A 19894-nucleotide genomic window follows, 5' to 3' on the forward strand; every position below is an offset into this window, starting at 1 on the left:
GAGGGAAACACAATAACAGCAGGACCCCCCACACAGAGTGTTACTCACAAGAGCGGCGGTACAAACGTGTACCCAGACAAGCAGGACGGAACCAAAAGTCGCCCGTCAGACAGGCGTAAGCTCGGTACGCTAAGGCAGACGTCACTCAGCAGGCAGCGTCAGAGTCGACCCAGCAGGGGAACCAATGGAGTAGAAGGAAAACCGACACAGCGGACCTCCAAAGGGGAATCAGGAACGTAACCAAATTGCTCCAGTGGCAATAATAATAGAAAACAGGCAGGTGTGATGTACTCAAGGATATATTTATTGAGTACAAACAGATAAAAACATGCGTACAGCAACGCGTTTCTCAACAAATAGTCGTTTCATCAGGCTGATGAAAGACACCAGTCTTTAGTTGAAGTGAATGATCACATATACGGCACCGCATACAAACGCGGCTCCTATATTTCACCCGTCGTCCAGTTTTTACTCCTATAAACTAACATAGAACCGATGTCGCAAATCAGTATCACATATTCAGCGCAAGGACTTAAGCGTCGAAAATGGAGAAATGTGACTCCATTTTCACCTCGCCACACATAGGCAGGCGCAGCAAGCTTTGCACTGAGTATAAACTAATGCAATATCTACCTGTCAACCGTCATCCCACACCGCAATAACTAAATAAAATCTATTAAACCCTAATCCACCAACTCCCCCATCGCAAAGTACCTAATAAAGTTTAAACCCATAATCCACCATCCCCCTGCAATGCAATAAACCCAGATAAACTATTAACCCCTAAACCGCCATCCCCCCACAACGCAATAAACCTAAATAAACTATTAACTCCTAAACCGCCATCCCCCCACAACGCAATCTACCTAATTAAACTATTAACCCCTAATACGCCACCCCCCACAACTCAAAGAATTAATCTAAGTACTAAGACCCCTAATCTACCCCCTAACCTACCTTACTACCTTACTAATAAATTCATTTAAAAAAAATTACAAAAATAATAAAATCCTAATATGCAATTAAAATAAGAAATCCTAACATTACTTAAAAAACAACTAAGATTAAATTTAAAAAATCTAAAATTAAAAAAAAAAAAATTATCCAAAATATTTTTTTAAACCTAATCTAATACCCCTAAAAATAAAAAAGCCCCCCAAAATAAAAACACCCCCTAATCTAACACTAAACTACCAATAACCCTTAAAAGGGCCTTTTGTAGGGCATTGCCCTAAAGCAATCAGCTCTTCTACCAAAATAAAGTACAAATTACCCCCTAAAAGTAAACCCCCCCCACCCACACAACCCCCCAAAATAAAACACTAAACACTAAAAAAAAAACTAAGCTACCCATTGCTCCTAAAGGGGCTTAAAATGGCAATAGTTCTTTTGATGCATATTAAAATAAAAAAGTGCTAATCTAAAAAAAAAAATTCCCAAAAAAAACCCTAAATCTAACTCCGAAATAGGTACTCACCATTCCTGAAGTCTGGCAGTGAAGGTCTTCTTCCAGGCGGCGACATCTTCACCTCTTCTATCTTCATCTGGAGCGAAGGCGGAGCGGAGCAGAAACGGCAGCCGTGGAGATATCAGGCGCAGAGGATCCGCTTCATGCGATCACCGCCGCACACTGAACCTTGAATGCAAGGTACTTTTTTATATTTGGGGCACCTTCCTATTGGCTGAAAATTTCAAATCATAGGATGGGAGCTATTGGCTGTTCAAATCAGCCAATAGGATTTCAGTAGCTCTCATCCTATCGGCTGATTTGAAAATATTAGCTAATAGGAATTCAAGGTACCCCAAATATAAAACGGGAAACTTGCATTCAAGCTTCAGTGTGCGGCGACAATCGCATGAAGAGGATCCTCCACGCCGGTCCTGCTCTGTGGCTGCCATTCATGCTCTACGGCCACGTCCACCACATTTATTCTGGATGAAGATAGAAGAGGTCCCCGCACTGGATGAAGATGTCGCTTCCTAGAAAAAGACCTTCACCGCCGGACTTCAGGAAGGGTGAGTACCTATTTCGGGGTTAGACTTCTTTTTTTTTTTTAGATTAGGGCTTTTTTATTTTTATGGGCTGCAAAAGAGCTGATTGCCCTTTTAAGGGAAATGCCCATACAAATGCCCCTTTTAGGGCAATGGGTAGCTTAAGTTTTTTTAGTGTTAGTTTTTTTTTATTTTGGGGGGTTTGGTGGGTTGGGGGGCTTTACTGTTAGGGATTAATTTGTAATTTTTAGTTAAAAGAGATAATCTCTTTAGGGCAATGCCTTTTAAGGGCTATTGGTAGTTTAGTGTTACATTAGGGGTTGTTTTTATTTTGGGGGGCTTTTTATTTTTATAGGGGTATTAGATTACGTTTACATTTTTTAATTTTGATAATTTCATTTATTTTTTTTCTGTAATTGTAGACTTTTTTTATTTTTGGTAATAAATGCTAGGATATTTTGGGCTCCATGTACGAAGCAGCGAAAGCTGCTCCGGAGCCTTTGCGGGGCAGGTTCGCATATGCGAGCCTGCTTCCCGCAATGTAAGAAGCAGCGGTCATTAGACCGCTGCTTCCTACACCCTACGCCACCTCTTAGGTGGCGAAGCAAAATCACAGAGAGCTCGCTCGCTCTCGGTGATTGACAGCCCCTTCAGTCGCGTGATTGGTCGCGCGACTGAAGGGGCGGGCATTACACACTCCGCTGAGTGTGTAATGGTACATACGGGCAAGCGGATCAATAGATCCGCTGCCCGTGTGTGCGGAGGCGGGCGGACAGCTTCGCGAGTTAAGAAGCTGTCCGCCCGCCTCTTAGTACATGGAGCCCTTTATTTTTATTTTAACTTAATATTTTTTTATTTTATGTAATTAGGGTTAATTCAGGGGGTGTTAGGTTAAAGGGCTTAGTGATTAGATTAGTTCTTGCATTGTGGGGGGATGGTGGTTTAGGGGTTAATTAGGTTTATTGCGTTGTGGGGGATGGCGGTTTAGGGGTTAATACATTTATTAGGTTTATTGCGCTGTGGGAGGATGGCAGATTAGGGGTTAATAGTTTACTTAGGTTTATTGCGTTGTGGGGGGATGCTGGTTAGGGGTTAATACATTTATTAGGTTTATTACGTTGTGGAGGATGGCAGATTAGGGGTTAATAGTTTACTTAGGTTTATTGCGTTGTTGGGGGATGCTGGTTAGGGTTTTATACATTTATTAGGTTTATTGTGTTGTGGGGGGATGGCTGATTAGGGTAATAGTTTACTTGGGTTTATTGAATTGTGGGGGGATGCCAGTTAGGGGTTAATAGTTTGATTAGGTTTATTGCGTTGTGGGGGGATGCCAGTTAGGGGTTAATAGTTTAATTAGGTTAATTGCGTTGTGGGGGGTGGCAGTTTAAGGGTTAATCACTTTTAATATTAGTTGCGATGTGGGGGTGGCAGATATAGGGGTTTTGATGTATCAGGTTTATTTTTGGGAGGCGGGTTAGACTTTTAAGGGCAATGTAACATTTTTTGTTTTTTACTTATGCGCCGGCAGATCATAAACTGTCGTAAGTCACTGGCTACTCCAGAAATGTGTATTTGCGCACATTTCTGAACATCGTCAGTTTTTCCGACTTATGGCAGTTTATGATCTGACAGCCCCATATATGTGATTCACCCAATGTGCGAGGTGAACTTAAGGAGCAACGCAGGTTTCAGAAGTTGCGCTGAAACCTATGCCTTATATGTATTCTCGCCCTAGATGTTTGAACCATCAAACACTTTGTTGAATTAATAAATGGACAGTCTGATAATATTTATTTTGTGTACACATTTTTTTGTTTAAAAGTGTGATCTGAGCTGCTTGAAAAGTGCATAAATGGGATTTTAATAGGTCAAAGGTGTTTACATTGTCCAAACAATCTAGCAAAAATCTTCTGGAAAAGTTTTTTTTTTTTTTTAATACCGGAATCTATGGGAGATGTTGTCACAACTCCATTAAAAAAGTGTAAGATATACTGGAATTAAATTGGTTAGAATGAAAAAAACAATCCAAAAAAAGATGTGCAGTGCCTTTTATATTGGTTTTCTAACTGACTGGGATTTAAAAATGTGCTTGGAGATTAGTATCATATTTATTCAATTGTTCTTACTTGATGTGCAAAAATCTCTGCATGCTGACGTAGTTCCTGTTCCCTTTCTAGATCGTCAAGTGTCTCAGTGAATTCCTGAGTGACCATCATGGATACTATATTAAAAGGCAAGATATTAGATATCATTGAAAGTAACCTCGAACTATAGGATTATTTGATAACGCAACATGTTGAAAAGAGGTTTGTCTGTATATGGCAGGGTTATAACACAATATATTTAACAATCTTTCTTTAAATTAAACCCTTAATCAATATGCATATACTAGAAACCATAAAATTAATATAAATTCCTGAATTCTTTATTATTAGTTAATATCTATGAACACATTGAAATATATTTGTAGGAACCAGAATATGAATCAATACTATACACGTTTAAAACTATTAAGATATGCTATGCAAAGTTCATAAAAGTTGTCTTATTCACAATAGCCTTCCAAATCTGACAATCTATCCTTCTTTTAAATTACCTTTATGATTCATCCTGTGTAACCAAAAACAGTGGGGCTAAATTTCACACAGTGTCATTTGACGTTTTTAGAAATTAAATTAATTATTTGATGTACACAGCCACAGATCTATTAAATAATAGTAAGTATACCTGTATATATCATCTAATAATATTTCAAATACCTTGACAGGTTCATAGGAACATCGATAGATTAGATAGTTGGCCTTTACATTCCAAGACTAGCAAAACTGTCTATTATTTGACATTCAGGTGGTGAAGAAAATGTTCCTGTTGACATTTATTCTGTAATATGTTTATATAAAACAAATATTAAAATTTAAGTTCTTTATTAATTATTCAATATAACATTTGAAGATAGTTTGGTTATCATTTATTTTGAGGGCAATAAGAAGAATTAACATATTAATGTTTATATTCAAAATTTAAAATTTGTATTCATATTTGAATGATCAGCAATAATTTTGTATAAGTTTAAAAGCAACAAACACAGTAAGAATTTGTTATTACAAATGTCATAAACATTTGTTATTTCTATTCTACACTTAGAACATTTAGTCTCTCTCTCTGTGAGATTGTAGTCTGGTGTTACCAATCTTTTATTAGAATATCAGGATATTCCAAAAAAGAATTAAAGGGACATGAAACTCAAACATTTTCTTTCATGATTCAGATAGAGAATACAATTTTAAACAACTTTCTAATGTACTTCTATTATCTAATTTGTTTCATTCTCATGGCATCATTTGTTGAAGGAGGAGCAATGCACTACTGGTTTCTAACTGAACACATGGGTGATCTAATAACAATTGGTATATATATATATATATATATATATATATATATATATATATATATATATACAGGGAGTGCAGAATTATTAGGCAAGTTGTATTTTTGAGGATTAATTTTATTATTGAACAACAACAATGTTCTCAATGAACCCAAAAAACTCATTAATATCAAAGCTGAATAGTTGTGGAAGTAGTTTTTAGTTTGTTTTTAGTTATAGCTATTTTAGGGGGATATCTGTGTGTGCAGGTGACTATTACTGTGTATAATTATTAGGCAACTTAACAAAAAACAAATATATACCCATTTCAATTATTTATTTTTACCAGTGAAACCAATATAACATCTCAACATTCACAAATATACATTTCTGACATTCAAAAACAAAACAAAAACAAATCAGTGACCAATATAGCCACCTTTCTTTGCAAGGACACTCCAAAGCCTGCCATCCATGGATTCTGTCAGTGTTTTGATCTGTTCACCATCAACATTGCGTGCAGCAGCAACCACAGCCTCCCAGACACTGTTCAGAGAGGTGTACTGTTTTCCCTCCTTGTAAATCTCACATTTGATGATGGACCACAGGTTCTCAATGGGGTTCAGATCAGGTGAACAAGGAGGCCATGTCATTAGATTTTCTTCTTTTATACCCTTTCTTGCCAGCCACGCTGTGGAGTACTTGGACGCGTGTGATGGAGCATTGTCCTGCATGAAAATCATGTTTTTCTTGAAGGATGCAGACTTCTTCCTGTACCACTGCTTGAAGAAGGTGTCTTCCAGAAACTGGCAGTAGGACTGGGAGTTGAGCTTGACTCCATCCTCAACCCCAAAAGGCCCCACAAGCTCATCTTTGATGATACCAGCCCAAACCAGTACTCCACCTCCACCTTGCTGGCGTCTGAGTCGGACTGGAGCTCTCTGCCCTTTACCAATCCAGCCACGGGCCCATCCATCTGGCCCATCAAGACTCACTCTCATTTCATCAGTCCATAAAACCTTTGAAAAATCAGTCTTGAGATATTTCTTGGCCCAGTCTTGACGTTTCAGCTTGTGTGTCTTGTTCAGTGGTGGTCGTCTTTCAGCCTTTCTTACCTTGGCCATGTCTCTGAGTATTGCACACCTTGTGCTTTTGGGCACTCCAGTGATGTTGCAGCTCTGAAATATGGCCAAACTGGTGGCAAGTGGTATCTTGGCAGCTGCACGCTTGACTTTTCTCAGTTCATGGGCAGTTATTTTGCGCCTTGGTTTTTCCACACGCTTCTTGCGACCCTGTTGACTATTTTGAATGAAACGCTTGATTGTTCGATGATCACGCTTCAGAAGCTTTGCAATTTTAAGAGTGCTGCATCCCTCTGCAAGATATCTCACTATTTTTGACTTTTCTGAGCCTGTCAAGTCCTTCTTTTGACCCATTTTGCCAAAGGAAAGGAAGTTGCCTAATAATTATGCACACCTGATATAGGGTGTTGATGTCATTAGACCACACCCCTTCTCATTACAGAGATGCACATCACCTAATATGCTTAATTGGTAGTAGGCTTTCGAGCCTATACAGCTTGGAGTAAGACAACATGCATAAAGAGGATGATGTGGTCAAAATACTCATTTGCCTAATAATTCTGCACTCCCTGTATGTATATATATATATATATATATATATAAATATATATATATATATATATATATATATATATGCAACCACCAATCAGCAGCTAGAACCTAGGTTCTTTGCTGTTCCTGAGTTTCCCTAGATAAAACTTTCAGCAAAGGATAACAAGAGAAGGAAGCAAATTAAATAATATAAGTAAATTGGAAAGTTGTTTACAATTGTATCCTCTATCTGAATTATGAAAGAAAAATGTTGTGTTTCATGTACCTTTTATTATTATTATTATTATCATTTTTTTGTAGAGCGCCAACAGTGCACCGCAGTGCTATAAACATAGGCAGTATACAAGGTAGCATTTATAGGGATTAAATGGGTAAAGGGCCCAGCCAAGAGTCGCACTGTTGTAGCCAGCTCTTATGAGGTGATCTGCAAACAGTTGGGCTCATAGGCTTACATGCTAAGGGGGTTCAGGGGATAGCAATAGAGGAGAGGAACTAGTATAAAGAAAGGTTAGTGTAGGTTGTATGCATCCCTGAACAGTAGAATCTTTAGGGAGCCCTTGAAGCTTTAAAAACTAGGAGAGAGTCTTGAGGAGCGAGGCAGAAAGTTCCACAAGATTGGAGCCAGTCTGGAGAAGTCCTGTAATCGGGAATGTGAGGAGGTAACAAGAGAGGAGGAGAGTAGGAGGTTGTGAGCATAGCGAAAAGTACGGGAGGGAGAGTATCTTGAGACAAGGTCTGAGATATAGGGGGGAGCAGTGCAGTTGAGGGCCTTGTATGTCAGAGTCAGAATTTTGTGTTTAATCCTGAAGGCAAGAGGAAGTGATTGGCATAGAGGTGCAGCAGATGAAGAACGATGTGTAAGGAAGATGAGCCTGGCAGAGGCATTCATTTATTGTAAAGGAGCTAGGTGGCAGCTAGGGAGACCAGAGAGGACAGAGTTGCAGTAGTTGAGGCGGGAAAGGATGAGAGAGTGGATTAAAATCTTAGTTGTGTCTTGTGCAAGGAAATGTCTAATTTTAGAGATGTTTTAAGGTGGAAGCGGCAGTATTTAGCCATGGACTGAATGTGAGGAGTAAAATAAATATCTGAGTCAAATGTGACCCCAAGACATCGGGCATGCGGGGTAGGGGTAATGATGGAGTTGTCAACAGTTATAGAGAGATGGGGGATGGAGATTTTAGAAGAAGGGGGAATAAGGAGCTCAGTTTTGGAGAGATTTAGCTTAAGGTAGTGATAGAACAGCCAGGAAGAGATGTGAGAAAGACAGTTAGTGACACGGGTCAGCAAGGAAGGAGATAGGTTTGGTGCAGAGAGGTAGATTTGGGTGTCGTCTGCATACAAATTATATTGAAACCCGTGGGACCTTATTAGAGAACCTAATGGTGACGTGTAGATTGAGAAAAGAAGGGGACCCAACAGAAAGTGGTAACGGGGCTGAGGAAGACCTAGAGATGACTACACTAAAGGTACGCTTAGAATTTTAGGAAGAGAACCATGAGAGGGCTATGTCACAAATGCCGATGGATTAAAGGGATGGAGCAAAAGAGGGTGGTCAACATTATCAAAGGCTGCAGACAGATTAAGGAGGATAAGCAGAAAGAAGTGGCCTTTGAATTTTGCTGTATGTAGGTCGTTGGTAACCTTAATGATTGCTGTCTCTGTGGAGTGATGGGGCGAAATTCAGATTGCAGCAGGTCAAGGAGGGAGTTTAATGTAAGGAAATGGGATAGGCGTGCATATACTAGCTTTACAAGAAGCTTTGAGGCAAGAGGGAGTAAGGTAATAGTTGGATGGGGAGGTTGGATCGAGAGAAGTTTTTTTGAGGATAGGGGGGGACCAATGCATGTTTTAGAGATGAGGGAAATATATTAGTGCTTAGGGAGAGTTTGAAAATGTGTGTGAGTATAGGGGTAATGGTAGAAAAGAGGTAGGTGAGTAGCTGTGAAGGGATGGGGTAGAGGGGACAGGTAGTGAGGTGAGAGCACAGTATAAGTGCAGAAACATCTTTAAGGATAATGTTTTTTTTTTGTTTCATCTCTATATACATATACTTGTATATCTATTTTTATATATATATAATTTTTACATTTCTATCCCTTTAATTCAATATTACATTTAAATGTTGGTTTTCATAGGTTAAAAAGGAAGTCTACGTGAATTAACTTGCAACCATTCAAATGTTACATTTAATATAGTGAAAGGTAATATTTGATTGCTATAACACAAATATGGACTGTTCTGTATATTTTTGACATTGTTCCCTATGCAACATATGCATACAATAATCACTTTAAAAAAATAATGCTAAAACAGTCACTCATCCTTACTCTCTGTTTATTTCAGACTGATTATTTGATAATCTACATGATTTACAAAGGGAAGGAACACACTTTTCAGACAATTCTTGAAGTGTGTAGACTAGGGCACAAAATTACATTACTAAAGAAAAATCAGAGCCGCAAAGCACAAAGCAATTTGACCTGTCTAAAGTGTTTTCGGTTTCAGTTTTTCAGCAACATAAACTCAGTCTATATTTTATTTTTTGTGCATTTTGTTTGTTTCATATGCCTTTGTGTCCAGCAGTGAGTATTATCCACCTTGCCCTTTTCTGGTGATTAGTAGGAGCCCTTTTTAGACTGCCCAAAGTTTTTTGTCTGCCTGTTTGTTTCGGAGATCCTTTGCACCTATTTCCTCTTATTGGAAATCTCCCCTTTGGTTCATTTATGAAGATCATTTTTGGGGTGCTAGCCGCCTCACTGGCCAAGTTTTGCCTTGCGCTATTGTTTGACCAGAGAAGGTCGTTGCGGATTGGTTGGAATAGAACACACCCGGAACACGCCCACATCTTGGCACCTGGAGGACTGAACTCCGTAACAGCAGCATCTAGGAGAGTTATTTCCGTGAGGAAGCTACTGGTTTCTACATATATACCGGAGGAGCCTGCTGTCACATAAAGAGGATCTGCATTCATGGCATTGAAGAGGTGAGATAGACCCAGGGTTACTTTGTGGAAGTTTTTTGCATAATCAAATGTGCACTATATGCACTTATATATTTTACATGCATACCCCACCTGGAGATCTCTCTCTGATCTGACATTGTGTGACTAGTGATTATCCATTGGATTTCCTCCCTGTAGGGCTAGGCTTGTTTGGGCTCCTCCCACCTTATAATTATACATGTACACTTTACTAAAAAGAACTTTAAGCCTTCATTATAATTGTTTATTTGAAGGACTTCCCTGGCTCTATTTTTTCTCTTTAACTATGTATATACAGATACATATAGAAATATTTATTTAAAATAAAATTAACATATACCTATATGTGAAGAACATTGGAATGTGAAATATTTACAGTAAATACACAGTAAAGCACATTAAATATTATTATGTATGAATTATGTATAGAAATATCTTATAAATATTTGTATATATATATATATATATATATATATATATATATATATGATTAGTGTTTATATGAGTGTAACACTTTAATTTAATGTATTTAAGTTTTGCTTGGTGCTACATTTATTTTAGCGCTATCCTTTTATTCCAGGTCTCCAGTCGCACTAACCTGATGGGTATTAAATTAGATTGTGTCCAAACAAATGCGTTTACTTTCTACTTGTAATATGCGCACAAATAACATGCATACAAAATTTGAATATAGCTTACTACTTGTATTCTAACCCTTTATAGCGTATCTCTCCTACCTCAAACTGGGAGTGTAATTTCTTCTGCTGGCTATGTTTACACAGCTTTTCTATAGCCAATACTCAAGTATAGAATCTATCAAAGGGTTACAACAGATAAAATCAGCCATTTCAAATGCTGATACAAAATTAAAGGATCAAATCGTAAACATTTTAAAGGGACAGACGTCAAAACTAAAATTTTATGATTCAGATAGGGCATGTGATTTTAAACAACTTTCCAATTTACTTTTATCATCAAAGTTGCTTTGTTCTCTTCGTTTTCTTTGTGGGAAACTAAACCTAGGCAGGCTCATATGCTAATTTCTAAGCCCTTGAAGGCTGTCTCTTATTTTAACGCCTTTTGACAGTTTTGACAATTAGTCACTTCTAGTTCATGTGTGTCATAAAGATAACATTGTGCTCACTCCCGTGGAGTTATTTAAGAGTCTGCACTGATTGGCTAAAATGCATGTCTGTCACAAGAACTGAGATAAGGGGGCAGATACAAGGTAATCGCAAAGGTAAAAAGTATATTAATATAACCATGTTGGTTATGTAAAACTTGGGAATGGATAAAGGGATTATCTATCTTTTTAAACAATTAAAATTCTGGAGTAGACTGTCCCTTGAATATACTCCAACATGTTAAATGGATCATTGGGAGCAAATTAAAGGGGATACAAATTTAGGGTAATCTGTCCCTTTAATAACAACATATGGCAAGCCAGTATTTGGTAATGGTCTTAATGTAAAGTGATGTCCAATTATCATATATTTCATTTACTTCAGCGGAAGCCAAAAACAACCTTCTGTACCAGAAATAAATAATAGTTGCATTTACCCCTCAAGAAACAAGTTCTCAAGTTAACCTGACTACTTACCTCTTTTAACCTTCTTTAGCTCTTTTTGTTTTTTTACAAGTGCTGTAACCAGACATTTTCTTTCTAGATTTTCTTCTTCAATCTGCAGGATTTGCACAAAACAGATTGTTTACTGTTAGTAAACTCATTACCAACATCTAAAGTAATTTATCAACTGTATATTGTTTCAATTCTGATATTAACAATCAGCATGAAGCGTCTTCTTAAAGATAAATTAAAGTTATTAATAAAACAGTGATCATAGAGATGGTCCCTTGGGTAAAATCAGGGTTCTTGCATTGGGTGGGTCATAGAGTGGGTGATCCCCTAGGTCAAAGCAGGGTTCTTGCATTGGGTGGGTCATAGAGTGGGTCCCTTGGGTAAAAGCAAGGTTTTTGCATTGGGTGGGTCATAGAGTGGGTGATCCCTTGGGTGAAAGCAGGGTTTTTGCATTGGGTGGGCCATAGAGTGGGTGGTCAGTTGGGTAAAAGCAAGGCTAGGCTTTTGCATTAGGTGGGTAATGGAGTAAGTCCCTTCGGTGAAAGCAGGGTTCTTGAATTGAGGAGGGTCATGAGTGCTAAAGCCTCACCTCATTACATACTGGGGTAACTTATAGAGGGTACTTTATAGGTAGTGAGGGTCATTGAAGGGACCCTAATGGGTTATTGGGATCCCTTACAGAAGATATTATTGAATGTTAAGGGTTTATTAGGAGGGCTCTAAATGGGTAGTGTGAGTTCCTGGAGTCTCAATTCTTCATGAAATATGGTGGTCCATTTAGGTTAATCTTAATTTGGGGGGTCACAGATTTTACAGGGTTAATGAGTAGCTGGATGCAGCACCCAAGAGTGTTACCACAATGGTGTTAAGTGTATAGTTGAGGAATCAGAAAATTAACTATTATGCTTACAAATCATAACTTTATGTTTGCATAATATTGATTATGCATTGATAGGATCTATCTCTTATGCACATTCCAGGGGTGTATAATGTTAGAAGGTGCTATGTAAGGAAACCCTTGTGACTCAGGCACATAATAGTATACAAAATAATTACAATGTCTTGGGTTTCTCCCCAACAATTTTACTTTGTTGTTCTGCAGTTTCTTGGGAGTTTTTACCTCCTTGTTTAATCGTTTTATGTGGATCTTCAGCTCCTCCAGTTCAAGCGCTAAATCTTTTTTTTCTTCTCGAAGATTATTAATTATTTCTTGTAAATCTTAAGATATAAACACATAAAACAGATCTGAGCAATATTCAAGGAATAAGATGGTATTTGTCAATTATATAGAAAAAAATATATATATATTTATATATTTATTTTGTTTCTCACTGTGTTACATATTTCAAAAGAACTAGGCTCAATTTAAAACAAAATATTTAAAAAAAATTCCATCAACGTTTCAAAGGGATTGCTGGACTTTTCAATTTCTGTATTTTTGACCTCTTGAAAAAAGATTTTGTATATGCACATAGCTTTTCAATGTAATGTGTGCTCATTTTACATATACATAAACACATTCAAAATGTGTGTTTAATTTTAAGTTATGAAATTTGTAATCAAATTAGATACAATCATCACAACATTAATTTATGATTGTAATTAAATGTTAATAAAAGCTCAATTGTTTTATAGTCTTTGTATATCTTTGTTGAACCCTATTAGTGACAGATATGTGGTAGTGTTATTCTTTTGAAGTCTTCTATAAGCTTTTTGAGTTTTTAGAACAGTAAAACCCACATATTTAAGACATACATTTACATGAAAATGGGGAAATAATGAAAGTATATTGCAAAGTTTATTTTACTTTGCATAATTTAACATTTTATGTTAAAATCTTAAAGTGTTTACTATTCCTTTAAGTGAAAAAAAATGCATTTACATACTCTATCAATATCAATTTAGTTAGCCGCTATGTTTTACTTTGCTTGGCTACACATTCTTTACATCTGTGACTCTCCATGAACATCCTATGAACATTTCCCCTTGAAAAGCCAAGTGCATAGATTTTGCAGTTATTCTAGTTAATAGTTTAAAACATTTTTATAATTTACACTTTTAATGGATTGGGATTGCACAGAAAACAAAGCATACAAAATCACTGAAGCTGCCATTACAGTTTTTTCCCACAAGGATTTTGATAGATTATAATGGAGCACAGTGGCAAATACATAATTTCAAACTGTTATCCTTAACTGACAGCTTTTATTAATATGTAAGGTGATAGGGGGCTACCTTGCAGTGTGTCACACAAAACTAACTAAATTGAATAATTTATTGTAGACTTATTTTTTTATATTTAAATTTTACTTGAAATAAAGGAAATTAGACAATTTTAACTTACCTTTAATTTGTTGTTGATAGTCAGAGTCATCATCAGTGTCTGTTTCTGTAACCTGTGGCTCTTCACTCACTAGATGTTGGATCTCCTCAGGAATCTCACATAAAATGGGCATCAATTTCATACTGAAACGCTTTAATTTTTTGTTTTCTGTGTTCATCTGGTGGAGAAATTTAGTCTTAAAAAATCAGTATGCTATTGGTTTCCAAACAGAATCTTAATGAGATACCTGGCTGCTAAATAGTAATTATTTCCTGTGTGGCAGCTAAGAGTTAATCACTGCTTTGCCATAGCAAGCTTCATAAATATATTTCTGCTTGAATTTAAATCTGAATCAAATGGGTTTTTATTTATATTAATAAATAAAACTGCACTCTCAAAAAAACAAAAAACATTTAGTTGATGAAACAGTTGCAATAAAGAAACACGGTACCAAAACAACTTAAAGAAAAAAAAATATTTATTGTTAAAAGGATGCTCTTCTTTCTGTCATCCATATTAAAGAGCATGTACTAAACATGTTGAATTGTTTTGGCATAAAAAAAATGTGTACTGCTTATTGGTTGATATGTATGTCTTGGTAATTCTCATCAGTATAGCAGTACTTACTGAAAATTCTCCTTTTTACTATATCACCATATACCTGAGGCCACCACAATGTTAAATAGATTTAGATATAAACCTAAAATGGTGCAGATCCTTTCAATTTACATGCATAATAAATAAAATGGAAAAGAAAGAGAGACCCCCAACAAAAATGTTTGTTCTCTTAATCGGTAGTCTTTTAATTATTTCAAATGTTTATTGAACAATACACAAAATATCTATAATGGTGCACATTGTGAGTCAACCCTCAAACATACAAAAAACAAACAACAACAAAAACCCGGTGTAGTAGAAGACCCAAAACATTGTCATTTTTGCAATCTTATGACCCTGATAAAAGTCCAATTTTAAAGAGGAAGGAGGTTGGAACTTAAAGGGGCACTGTACCCAAAAAAAATTCTTTCGTGATTCAGATTGAGCATGAAATTTTAAGCAACTTTCTAATTTACTCCTATTATAAAATTTTCTTCATTCTCTATGTATCTTTATTTGATATGCATGAATGTAAGTTTAGATGCCGGCCCATTTTTGGTGAACAACCTGGGTTGTCCTTGCTGATTGGTGGATAAATTCATCCACCAATAAAAAAGTGCTGTCCAGAGTACTGAAACCAAAAAAAGCTTAGATGCCTTCTTTTTCAAATAAAGATAGCAAGAGAATGAAGAAAAAGTTATAATAGGAGCAAATTAGAAAGTTGCTTAAAATTGCCTGCTCTTTTTGAATTACAAAAGAAAAAATTTGGGTTCAGTGTCCCTTTAAGTTTGTTTGTATACAGTAAGTTGCTGGATGTGCCCCTGAAAAAACACTGTGTGTGCTGTTTTCCCATATTGTCTGAAAGTTCTAGAAACACATGCACACCCTCTAAGTCTACTTAGGTATGCTCTTCAATAAAAGATATCAAGAGAATAAAGTAAATATGATAATAGAAGTAAATTAGAAAGATGTTTGAAACTGTGTGCTCTTTCGCAATCATGACAGTTTAATTATGACTTCCATGGCTTTTTAAATAAAGTTTATTAATAGTAACTCATTTCCTTTACAATTTTTAAACTAATAAAATTATTATAATTTTTTTATTTTTTATTTGGAGGAGTCATTTATAGCATAAGTGTGAATATAATGTAAAATCTGCTTCATCCATCATTTAAATAGGTTGAACATTTCACACACCACTGTATATGGGAAGTACATTTTAGGGGTTGCATGTCTGCACTGAATTTTTGTCGTTTATTTATTAAATAAAAACAAAACAAAAATGACCAAAAAAAAGTTTATTTTTTTCTAACATATGAAAGTCCATCCCATTTGTCAAGTATCGGGTTTAATCAATATTTGCTCGTTACATTCTAGGGTGTGGTTAATAATTAGGGTTACCAACTTGTTTTAAAGAAAATAAGGGAGACTGGGGAATTGACAAATTTCACATAAGAACTGGACAAATTATACATTAGTTACTGAAAAAAACAAAACTTTATTTTACAATTTGATACAGTTTTAGTACAACACAATTCTTCATGTAAACCCTCTTTATTTAACTTTCTCATTTACTCCTAATATCAATGTTTCTTCATTCTCTTGGTATCTTTATTTGAAAAAGCAGGAATGTAAGCTTAGGAGCCAGACCATTTTTGGTTCAGCACCATGGGTAGCGCTTGCTGATTGGCGGCTATATTTAGCTAAGCTGAATTAGTTCTAAACCACAATGCCTTTACTACCGATTCCCCAGCTTTGCACAACCAACATTGTTATATTAATATACTTTATAACCTTTAAACCTCTAAATGTATCTTTGTTTCTAAGCCACTACAGACAGCCTCTTATCACATGCTTTTTTATTAGCTTTTCACAACAAGAGACTGCTCGTTCATGTATGCCATATAGATAACATTGTGCTCTCTCCCGTGGAGTTTTGGTTGACACTGCACTAATTGGCTAAAATGCAATAGATAATAAATAAATAAATAGCCATGTGATCAGGGGCTGTCAGAAAATACTTAGATACAAGGTAATCACAGAGGTAAAAAGTACATTAATATAGCTGTGTTGGTTATGCAAAACTGGGGAATGGGTAATAAAGGGATTATCTATCTTTTAAAACAATACAAATTCTGATGTAGGCTGTCCCAATTTTTTTCTCTCATGATTCAAATAGAGCAAGTCATTTTAAACAACTTTCCAATTTATGTCTAATTATCTCATTTGTTTTGTTTACTTTGTTCAATAAAGTCACCTAGGTCAGGAGCTGCTGATTGGTAGCTGCATATATACAGTATTGGCTCAACCAATGCATCCAGCTAGCTCCCAGTAGTGCATTGTTGCTTCTTCAACAAAGGATACCAAGATAATGAAGCAAATTAGATAATAGAAGTAAACTATACAGTTGTTTCAAATTGCATTTTCTATCTGAATCATGAAACAATTTTTTTGGCTTATATACCTTTAAATATGTTTTGTGTTTAGTGATTACATCTAAGGTTGAAGGGCATGTATATTGATTGATCCCTTAATATTGTGTGTAGTTATAATATTGTGTGAAATTAACCGTTTGTGCTGGAAAACCATAGACATATGTGTGTGTCTTTTAAAGAGATTTAAACCGAGGCTTTATCTGTAAAGGGGTAGCGTGTGTGTTTAATGGTTTATAGATTTACTCTTTTTATTAGTGTAAAAGTGTTTAATAGTATTTATTTAACTGAATGAGCAGATTGTGTTTGTATCTGGTAATGTGACTTCCTAAAGTGATCTAATATGGAGGTGAGTCATTTTAATGTGTTTTTTCCAAAACCAATGTTACATTTGAATTTTTTTTGGGGTACTCTGTAATAAGTGATATAGTGATGTCTGGGTTTCTCAAGTCCTTTTAGATGTGGAGTTTAATAGCCTTGTAAAGTGTTGTTCGGATTGCGATAAGCCAAACAGGGCTGGCGCATGTTACGTAAAGTAGCTTATATAGATTTCACCAAATTAATAATTAATTTATAGCTGTAGTTTTCACCAAAACGATAATGAAAAAGTGATTCCAATAAACAATGAAAAGGGCGGATTATGTTTGTGTCAGTGTTGAAAATGTCTTATCTTAGCTGATAAATATAAAACAATAGATTGTGATTAACCCCGTAGTATTTTGTGTTAGTTCACGTACCTGAGACGCAAAAACTTCGGCCTTTTCCCGGCATGTTTTCTCTATTTCATATTCAGCTTCTAACATTGACAGTTCAGCCAGCAGTTTCTGGGATACTGAATAAGAAAGTGTTTCTTTTTACGTGATATTGGACAATGACATTTATTAATAATAATAATCCTATGTTATAAAAAGCCAGGTATGTTTGTCCGATGCAATCACGCACAGTAGAGACTGCGCAAGACAAACATACCTGGTCTTAAGAATCAAACCAGTGTCTGGCGATCATAAAGCATTAAGGATCAATGGTGGTGCGTGTGTGTGCGAGAAAGGCCACAAGTACTAAGTGAATGTAAAGTTTCATCATGTAGTGCCCGGTTTTTAAAAATGCTATTAAAAACAGGGGCACTTTCATTGTTGAAACTTTACATTGCACCATATTTGTAGAAATACTTACCTCTTCTTCGCCAGCCCGTCACAAGCCTCTTTCTACATCAGAAATGTTGATTCAGGCCTTCCTGCAATCACGGCGTTGCTTTAGGCAATGCTTGCCCTGGGGGAAAGCCATGATTGGAGGATGCCGGAATCTTCATTGCTGACGTAGGAAGAGGCTTGCGACGGGCTGGCGAATCACTGGAGTGACTTTCAAGACGAAGAGGTAAGTATTTCGACAAACATGGTGCAATGTAAAGTTTCATTAATGAAAGTGCCCCTGTTTTTAATAGTATTTTTAAAAACCGGGCACTACTTGATGAAACTTTACATTCACTTTAAACGTAAGTGTCCGCAACAAAAGCTGCGAGGCCTTAAGCATGTGTCTGTGCGAGAGGCCGCAAGGCCTTAAGGATCAGTGGCGCCACGTGTGTGCGGGTGGGTGTATCATTGCTGGAGGGGGGCGGGAGCGGGAGGGACCGATATGCTGCTAAGTTGGTGGAGTGGGAGTGTTAGGAGGGAGGCGGGCAGAGGGGGGAGGGTGGGACCACTATGCTGCTAAGTTGGTGGCATGGGAGGTTAGGAGGGAGGTGGGCAGAGGGGGGCGGGTGGGACCACTATGCTGCTAAGTTGGAGGCGTGGGAGGGTTAGGAGGGAGGCGGGTGGGTGGCTCATCACTGGAGGGGACGGGAGCGGGGGGGACCGCTACGCTTCAGAAAAAAAAAGTTGAGAGCGACAGGGAGAGGGGATCAGAGGGTAGGGAAAGGTTCCTGGAGGGAGAGGTGATTTTGGCCGTGTAACAGGCTTTAAGACTAGTACTAATAATAATGCACAAATGCTGTCACCAAAACATCTTTGATAAAGTTACAGTGAAAGGTATAAATGCACTTAACAGGTTTGTTGTTTTACTTGCAACTTGTATAATAAATGTTACGTTTATTTTATTTCCAAAGCCATGGGTGTTTATATGTATTGCTGCAAATAGTGTGAACTTGATGATGGCATACTGCTGAACATACACCTTTCTTCTTCACATATATCACTGGTCTTTATGTATTTATATAAACTGTTGTTTAAGCCAATGAAGGGCATCATTTTGAAGAAACCCATGATTTTTTTTATTTACTCACTCTCATCTTTAAAATATATAGAATGTTAAAATGTAATCACCATAAAATATGTATTTAAAGGGACATAAACCCCCTTGGTTCAGATAGAGCATTACATAATACACAACTTTCAAATACTATTATTAAATTTGCTTCATTCTCTTGGTATCAGCAGCTAGCTCCCAGTAGTACATTATTGCTCCTGAGCCTACCAAGGTATGCTCCTTCAACATAGGATACCAAGAGAGCAAAGCAAATTAGATAATAGAAAAACATTGGAAAGTTGTTTAAAATTAGACGTGCATTTGTTTTGTTACAAATACAAATTTGTAAGAAAAAATGTGTATTAGTTTCGGTTTCATGAAATTCGTCAATATTCATTAATTTTCTTTAAATTACTTTAAGGGGTTAAAAAAATGTACCTGTAGCGCAATGTATGTAATGCTAAGCCCATCCCATCTTCATTAAGCCCCAGGCCACGTTAATAGGGGGCTTTGCATGGCAGATCCAAGGGCCTGTGGTAAAGAAGAAGGTTGTTTAGCGCAGGTCCCCGGAATCTGCCACACTAAGCCCCCTATTCGTGTGGCCCAGGGCTCTATGAAGGAGGGTGGGGATTAGCGCGGCTCTCCAGCGCACTAGAGCTAAGTATTACGCTACCGATGAACATTTTCACCTGTAACAAAGGAACATTTACATTATTTTAACAAAAAACAAATCAAAATGTGCCATAAAT

The 19894-nt window shown here is 36.8% G+C and overlaps 1 protein-coding gene across 2 annotated transcripts in view; it reads right to left on the reverse strand.

Moving 5' to 3' along the window:
- Positions 1 to 19894, reverse strand: part of LOC128650410 (shootin-1) — a 138303-nt gene that overhangs the window by 37300 nt on the left and 81109 nt on the right. For both annotated transcript variants that reach the window (XM_053704331.1, XM_053704333.1), the window contains 5 exons: positions 17642 to 17736; positions 13897 to 14053; positions 12673 to 12770; positions 11574 to 11655; positions 4119 to 4213 (listed from right to left, as the gene is read on the reverse strand). In XM_053704331.1, coding sequence (XP_053560306.1) covers positions 4119 to 4213; positions 11574 to 11655; positions 12673 to 12770; positions 13897 to 14053; positions 17642 to 17736 — 527 coding nt within the window. The remainder of the gene's footprint in view (positions 1 to 4118; positions 4214 to 11573; positions 11656 to 12672; positions 12771 to 13896; positions 14054 to 17641; positions 17737 to 19894) is intronic.

Source organism: Bombina bombina, chromosome 2 (assembly GCF_027579735.1).
Source record: "Bombina bombina isolate aBomBom1 chromosome 2, aBomBom1.pri, whole genome shotgun sequence".
Lineage (NCBI taxonomy): Eukaryota > Metazoa > Chordata > Amphibia > Anura > Bombinatoridae > Bombina > Bombina bombina.